Here is an 8240-nt window from a genome sequence, read left to right on the forward strand (position 1 = left end):
CTTTACTTTCAGCATGACCTTCCGTAGTTATCGGAAGGATTGTTTCAAAGACTACAACTCCCATCAGACTCAGCAGACTAGTTTTAGGGCCCAAGGAAACAATAAGACGAGTATTTTGCGTCCTTGACGGTGAGGATTAGGAGTTTGGGGGCATAGACTTAGAGACATTTCAAGATAAACTGAGAGAGTTCGAAGGAACTCCAGAAGTTACAGAACCTACGGTTCGGCAAGCTGGAACGGAAGTACCCGGTAAGAGCGAGGAGGAGCCGGAAGTTAGAGCTGGGAGGGGGTTGGGGGTGGAGGGAAAAGCAAGCCAGGAGGTGCTGTGCTGCTTCTAGTAGTTTCCAGGCGCTGCCAGGCGGCTGGGACCGAGCGGTCCTCAGGCTGTGGCTGCGTCTGCTTGGGAGCTGGTAGCGGTGCGATAAGTGAACTGATGGCCAAGTGGGGTGAGGGAGACCCACGCTGGATCGTGGAGGAGCGGGCGGACGCCACCAACGTCAACAACTGGCACTGGTATGGGCCAGCAAGACAGGCCGCAGGAGCACTGTTAACAGGCTAGGGTTTGGAGGTGCCTGGGACCTTGGCGTGTACAGATCTGGGACCCAAGCAACCCTAGCCTGGGGTTGGGCGTGGGTCCTTCCTGTAGCAGGGGTCCTCTCCATCCCTCGCCACCATCGCAGTCGTAGGAGCGATGGGTTCGACATGGACCGCTGAGTCCCCAAGGAGGAATTTCAGAGCGAGAGCAGAGCGCCCTAGTTGCTGCATTCAGCCTGAGCCCGGTGATACTTCCTACACGTGGTCGCAGGCGTCCTTGAGATCCAAACCCCTGCCGATTGTGTTGGGAGACTGCTAGGAAAGTCTCGAGCTCCAGGCGCGGTAGTTGCTAGTTTGCGGGTTACAGTGAAAGCAAAAGTCATAGGTGACTACTGCCTCAATCCAGCAGGAGAAGCTTTGGAACGTGATCTGCAGGGCGCTTGGAGCTTCAGGATACTAAACGCAATGCAGTCTCTCACCCGGAACTGTTAAGTTCTGTTGTAACTCCAGGTTGCCGGGCAGTCATGATTTTACAGCCTAACCGTTCTTAGAAGCTGCCTCATGTCTATGAAATCTTCTGGAAACAATGTTATTTGGAGTGCCGCTTAACTTTACTGACTATATTTTTTTCCTCTGTTGTAGCCCTTTGTTTTTTATAATAGCTTTACTAGAAGGGCAAAAAATGAATTTTTACCATCCTTTTATTTTTCTTCAACCTGTCTCCTTTTAACACTATACTTGATGTAATTTTTCTTATTGTGGACTTTGTGACACTGTCTAGAGGAAGTAGAATGTCTAGGGCAGAGTCTGAACACTGAACAGGACAGAACACTATTAATGAGGCTAGCATTATTATTACTATTATTATTATTATTATTATTTTAAAAACTGGGGCTTTTAGCAAAATGCTTGCTTGTCTTTCGCTCTCCTGACTTCAGCAGTATGGTCCCATCTTTCCTCTTGGCCAAGTGGGGGCGCCATGTTAATGGTCAAGGATCATCCTGCTGAGGCTGGAAAGTGTAGGTTGGTTTGTACAGCACCTCTCTTTGTTGATAACTCTCCACCCCTTTGGCTTCCTAAAAATGGCATGTTTGTGGACATTATAGAGTTGAATTTAGAGGGTTTTGTTGTTTTCTGCCTCCTTTGACCTTGCATTCACTTGTTGCATGAAATGGTGCATCCTTCTCTTGATTGCTAGCCCTTAGCTCAGCTTCTGTCTTACAGGACAGAGAGGGATGCTTCAAATTGGTCCACAGAGAAACTGAAAACTCTGTTCCTGGCCGTCCGAGTAGAAAATGAGGAGGGCAAGTGTGAGGTGACCGAAGTGAACAAGCTTGATGGAGAGGCGTCCATTAACAACCGGAAAGGCAAACTTATCTTCTTTTATGAGTGGACCATCAAACTGAACTGGACAGGTAAGGACCGCCGGGCTGCCGTAGAAGACAGCCATTTCCATTGCTCTGATCTTTGCTGGAGAGGTTCTGAGCACTGACAAACTCACGGAGAAGACAGTGTTGCTGTGAAGGAAAGTGGCACTGGGCGCTACTGTGGAACACCAGATGCATTTATTTGCTCTCTCTTCAGGTCCATCGTTTGTCTCATGAATGAATGAGGTGGTGGTGGTGGGGTTTCTTTTGGCTTCAGTCACTTTCTAGTTCCAGTGGAAATCTTAGATCAATGTACTATCACAGCTAATTATAAACATAATTCGGGGCTGTTTTACCATCTTACAATTTAATGTCTCTTCTGTAACACCCTTAGAGGGGAGAATTGGGCTGAGTGGACTGTTTCCCAGATGAGTAGTAAAGAGGAAAGTGGATAGATCTGTTTATAATTTTCGCTTTTTCAAAGTATATCTGAAGTACTGTGGCCTGGAAGGAACTGTATCTTATCCAGTCTCCTTTTTCTATAATGCACTGAGAAACTGAGGTGTACACATACAGAGTCAGTTCTGTCATAGTTAACATGTATTCCTAAAACTTCACTGCACTATGCAACAGCCATTCAATTAAAAATCATAGAAATTATAGTACCCATCAGATGTTGTTAACACGTGCCTATAGTCCCACCACTTGGGAAGCCGAGGTAGGAAAATGGCTGCGAACTCTAGGGGGAAAGGGAGAGAAGTTCTCCATCCAAAAATGTTATTCATGTCATGTTTGTAAAGTGGAGAGACTGTGTTCAATTCCCAGCACCCGTTTATAACTGCAACTGGAGAAGGGTTTGGCCTCTGAGGGCATTTGCATACCGTACCCCGCAGCCTCCATACTACGCACATAATTAGAATATAGAATCTAAGACTTAGTACCAGAGTTTTATACATGTGCTGAGCGTGAAATACATTCACACTAAATCAGGATGGTGTTTTTTTCTCTGAAAGAAGCTTAAAGTGTTGTATTTTGGGAGTCCTAGAGGTTGTAGCTGTGAGATCACAGAAGGGGCTCTTCTGAGGCAGATGGATAAGCACATACCGATGGCACCTTACCTGACAGGTGTCAGAAATTGGAGCTTTTGTTAGTTCTGTGCTGCTGCTGCTGCTGCCTTTTTCTTTTCTTTCTTTCTTTTTTTTTTTTTTTTTTTTTTTTTTGAGTACACTGTAGCTGTCTTCAGCCACACCAGAAGAGCATCTGATCCCATTACAGATGGTTGTGAGCCACCATGTGGTTGCTGGGGATTGAACTCAGGCCCTCGGGAAGAGCAGTCAGCTGAGCCATCTCTCCAGCCCTCTGTGCTGCTTTCTTCACCTGGGGATAGTTTTCTGCGCTCATGTTGTATTTCACACAGAAGCAGATGGGAAGTTGCCACAATCAAATTCTCCATCCCCTCGATGAATGCTTCTTTTCAGAACAGATGTCCTAACAACCAATGCTAGCGGCTACCCAGACAGTCTCTGGGGGACTGAGCTACTGCCCAGTTTGTGTAGCTTCCGGTGCCATCCTATAGTAGGTCGTACTGTCTCTCCAGTAATGGGGCGAGGAAAGACATGAGGGGTGCTTCTGGCATGTGGCACTCTCTGAGAGTGGAGGGTCACAAGCAGCCTGGGTAGGACACTGCTCTGGCATGTGGCACTCTCTGAGAGTGGAGGGTCACAAGAAGCCTGGGTAGGACACTACTCTGGAGGATCTTTCCTGCAGAGGAGGTGGCTAATGAAGTTGCATTGCTTTTGACAGGTACCTCTAAGTCAGGAGTGCAGTACAAAGGACACGTGGAAATCCCCAATTTGTCTGATGAAAATAGCGTGGACGAAGTGGAGGTTTGTGTTTCCTAAGTCCTCCATGTCTGTCTTCCAGATGAGAACTGTAATTCATTCCCCACATGGTACAGGCTCAGGCTAAGGATTTAAAGGGCCAGTCTAGGTGCATTTCTAGCTATGTGGTGCCATTGGAAACGTCCAGAACAGCTTGCATGTACACAGCATTTCTGCTTTAGCTAAGGAAATGGGTTCTAGTGTTAGCTATCTCTGCACTGGTTGAGAAGGAACACTGTTGGGAATTGTGCAAATGGCCAGTTAGTTATACTCTCTTCCTTTGCAGCTGTCAGCAATTGCTTGATTGCTTGGCCCCCACACTCATGATGCCCCTTAAATCATTTATCACCTGTATTTGATCTCTCACTCAGATTAGTGTGAGCCTTGCCAAAGATGAGCCTGACACAAGTCTCGTGGCCTTAATGAAGGAAGACGGGGTGAAACTTCTCAGAGAAGCAGTGGGAATTTACATCAGCACCCTCAAGACAGGTACCCTTTTAGAACTCTGCCTGAGGAGGCTGTCTTCCACTCCAGACCCTGCCTGAGGGCCTGGACTGCCCTCCCCCAGCAGATGGGCAATGATCTGGGAGGAGGGTTTCTGTTTCATTTTGAAGTTACTCTAAGGGCTGAGTTGGAGAAAGGTCTCGAGCTATGTTGTCTAAGAGTGTTGGCTGTTAATCTATTGAAATGTGGCCACCAGAAGCGAGATACGCTGTGAGTGTGAGATACATGGTAGATTTTGAAGGGAGTATCCAAAGAAGCCAGTGCAAAACACCTCAATAATGGTTTTTTTTTTTTTTTTTTTTTTTTTTTTTTTTTTTTCAGAGCTGGGGACCAAACCCAGGGCCCTGTGCTTGCTAGGCAAGCACTCCACCACTGAGCTAAATCCCCAACCCTAATAATCTTTTAAGGATTAATAGCCATTAAGATGATAGTTATGTTAGAGTAACTTTAGATAGTGTTAGGTTAAGCATGCTAGTAAACCTGCACCTTCTACATTAACTTTTAACATGGCTACTGAAGATCTTAAACTGAATCAGACAGGCTCCGATCTAGACACTGTTGAGGAAAGTCCCGGACTGTCACTGGTCCTTCTTCCTGGGAAGGTGAGATGGTTATAACCAAAGGGGTGAGCCCATCTCTGCTACATCCTTCTGATCTTAGTGTTGGGGTTTGTATCCTGACCTGTCTTGAAGTTGATTTTTTTTTTATTCTTTTTTTTCAGAGCTGGGGACCGAACCCAGGGCCTTGCGCTTGCTAGGCAAGTGCTCTACCACTGAGCTAAATCCCCAACCCCGAAGTTGATCATTTTTAATGTGAACCAGGACTCAGGGATCTGACTACTGAATCTTGTAGAGAAGAAAGGGACTGACGTTGTGATGCGTCCAGTTTCATCAGGGATTTATACTTTTTTAAGATAATGCTGCAGGGTTGTGTAGATGTCAGGCATAAACCGAAGGTAGCCAGAGCAGAGTGTAGGCTTCTCCTTAGTGCTAGCTCACAGCAGCTGTGAACATCTTACGTGCTATGTTGACTGCCATGAAACTAATGGGGCCTTTGTCTCTTCAGAGTTTACTCAGGGCATGATCTTGCCCACAGTGAATGGAGAATCAGTAGACCCAGTGGGCCAACCAGCACTAAAAACGGAAGTGTGCAAGGTAAGCAGTGATGGGGTAGGCCACCTGCAGAGGGAGATGAATGGCTGCCTTTATAGCCACGTTCGTTTTTCTGTGTCCCTGACTCCAAACCCAGAGTTTAGAGCCTGTTCATGTGTTTTTTTTGCTTTCTGTCAGTGTCTAACATAATATAGTTTTATTCTTGCATATTTGTTTTTATTTATGTACTGTAAGTTCACCAATTGCTCTTGAAAGTAAAAAGAGGGTATCAGATCTCCTGGAACTGGCTTTGGAGGCAGTTATGAGCTCCCTTAGTCTGGGAATCAAAGCTAATTCCTTTGCAATCGCAGCAAGTGTTCTTAACCACTGAGCCACCAGACTCATCTCTCCCATCCCCTAACCTGTTCTTTATTGGTTAGTAGTGGACCCCTAGAGCACAGAGAAGCCATCAGGGACATCGAAGTATGACTGGATTGGACTTAATGCCAGTTGCCTGCTCTCAGCTTCCTTTCTGGCTGGGGTGTTGACATTCATACTTTGATCTCACATGAATCGTTAACTTTACCCACCAGGAAGCTGATTCATCTCATTGTATTCTACCTAGTTTATCTGGATAGATCTTGGTAGTTGTGAGTCCTTGGTTTAGAACCCTGGCATCCTTTTGTCAACAGTGGAGAACACTCTGTGAAGCTGCTTCTAGTTTGCTTGCTTTGTCTCTTTTCCCCAAATTACCTTTTTCTTACTTTGTCTTCTTTCCTTTTCTGTCTTTTTTTCTGTCCTTTATTTCTCTTTCTTTTCTTGTACTGGGGGTGACTCTCAGGGCCTCTATGTGGGAGCCACCTCTTCCGCTGCTGAGAGGTACCCCCAGCTCCCCTGTCCAGTTATGTCAGGCTGGTTCTGTTTGAGAGTGCACTGAACTCTCTGAGATGCAGAAACACTGGCTTGTCCTTTATGGTTCTTGCAATGGGTGCAAGAGTGTTCCTTAGAGCTGGAGAGATGGCTCAGCAGTTAAGCGCCTGCCCTGCTCGCAGGAATCCAGGGGCCTCTGCAGGAACCACATATGGCGTACATGCACACATACACACACACTTTTAAGTTCCAAGAGTGGAAGTTTTCAGTAAGGATATTTCTGGAAGAATTCTCCCATGACTGAAACATGCACAAATGCCCTTTAGCCCCACTGAATAATTAGCTTTGAGGGCTCAGCCCTTTGTGAGCATGAGTGAGCTGTCTGCGGTTGTGTCGATTGACATTTTACCTACCCTTTCACAGGCTAAGTGTGCTCCTTCAAAAAGCCAGGCCAAACCTGTTGGTGTCAAAATACCCACTTGTAAGATCACCCTCAAAGAAACCTTCCTGACCTCTCCAGAGGAGCTCTACAGAGTGTTCACCACGCAGGAGGTGAGTGAGCCTGACGTCAGCCTCGGCATGCAGGGCTGTCCTGATGGGTGGAATTGCAAGGCCTCTTGACACCAGCAGGGTGGAGGGGATTTTTATGTGTGTGTATGCACGTGCGTGCTCACACACAGACACACACACACTCTCACACTCACTCACTTTCGTGTAAGTGGGAGCCACTGTACTCATTAAAGGTGTAGCTCAGTGGTACAGCACTTATGTACAGGGTGCCAAGTTGAATCTCTAGCACCAAAAGGAAGGAAGAAAAGGAAAGAGGAAGTATGAGTCTGAAGTAATGGTATCATGGGTTCAAAATTGTGCTCAGCTCCTAGCCCAGTCTGTAGAGGACCAGAACAGGGAGACCGAGACCCCCTTACTGGGCACAGTGAGTCTCCAGGAAGTGTTGGGACATGCAGGTCTAAGCTGGTGTGTGTCCAGTTGTCCATTGAGAGCCGTGTGTCTTCTGTCTTTGTTTCTGTGCAGCTGGTCCAGGCCTTTACCCATGCTCCTGCGGCCTTGGAAGCAGACAGAGGAGGGAAGTTTCACATGGTCGATGGTAACGTCACTGGGGAGTTTACTGACTTGGTGAGTAAACCTCTCCCCAGGTGTCACCTCCCTTGGTTAGCTTAGTCATGGGTAAAACTTGACATATTTCATACCATCTTGTAATACCAAGGCAGGTGGCTCACCTGGCTGGACTTGGGTGCACTGTGGTGCCTCAGCAGACTAAACTCAATTTTTCTAGGTTCCTGAGAAACATATTGCTATGAAGTGGAGGTTTAAGTCATGGCCAGAGGGTGAGTAACTTGCTGCCATGGTCTCCAGACACTGCTGTCTCCTGGCTTAAGGCTGCTCAGAAACTCTGGATCTGACACTCCCTTCCCATAGGGCACTTCGCGACCATCACCTTGACCTTCATTGATAAGAATGGAGAGACAGAGCTGTGCATGGAGGGCCGCGGCATCCCTGCTCCCGAGGAAGAGCGGACACGGCAAGGCTGGCAGCGGTACTACTTTGAGGGCATCAAACAGACCTTTGGCTATGGTGCACGCTTATTTTAGGGCCAGCAGCAGGGGTTCTGGCTGTGTTGAAACTTTAGTCCAGCCCTCTTGCCATGGGCTTGTGACTCACAGGATTGCACCATCCCAACTGCTAACTTGGGGCTGGGGCCCTCCCTTTCACATATACCTTGGGTTTGTGCATGTTTTCTGCTGGGTGGGATCTAAGGGTGATTTCTCTTTTACGTGTACATATGCTAAGTAAACAGAATTTTAAAGGCATGCATTTCTTATAATCTGTGTTGACTGGCAGCAGTTGATTTGAACGTTTTGAATCTAAACAGATACAAGGGGTTTGGAAGCTTCATTCTGACTGAACATAGGTAGTTAAGACGCACAGAGAGTTGAGTACTTGTGTTACTCAGACTCTTCAGAGTTCACAGAACT

At 46.9% G+C, this 8240-nt stretch overlaps 1 protein-coding gene across 2 annotated transcripts; it reads left to right on the forward strand.

Moving 5' to 3' along the window:
• Window positions 1-4: 4 nt before the first annotated feature.
• Ahsa1 (activator of Hsp90 ATPase activity 1) lies at window positions 5-8091 on the forward strand. Of its 2 annotated transcripts, none has more exons than XM_087554653.1 (9): window positions 5-249; window positions 1759-1949; window positions 3705-3787; window positions 4153-4270; window positions 5351-5439; window positions 6670-6798; window positions 7279-7380; window positions 7541-7592; window positions 7684-8075. In XM_087554653.1, exons 4-9 carry the CDS (start codon window positions 4204-4206, stop codon window positions 7854-7856), a joined length of 612 nt encoding a protein of 203 aa, XP_087410779.1. In that variant the 5' UTR covers window positions 5-249; window positions 1759-1949; window positions 3705-3787; window positions 4153-4203; the 3' UTR covers window positions 7857-8075. The 2 variants fall into 2 exon arrangements, with proteins under 2 accessions (XP_087410779.1, NP_001108506.1); NM_001115034.1 differs by lacking the exon at window positions 5-249 and adding an exon at window positions 295-513 and having other exon boundaries at window positions 7684-8091.
• Window positions 8092-8240: the final 149 nt, after the last annotated feature.

The sequence above is a fragment of the Rattus norvegicus genome, chromosome 6, assembly GCF_021556685.1.
Source record: "Rattus norvegicus strain SHRSP/BbbUtx chromosome 6, alternate assembly SHRSP_T2T, whole genome shotgun sequence".
NCBI lineage: Eukaryota > Metazoa > Chordata > Mammalia > Rodentia > Muridae > Rattus > Rattus norvegicus.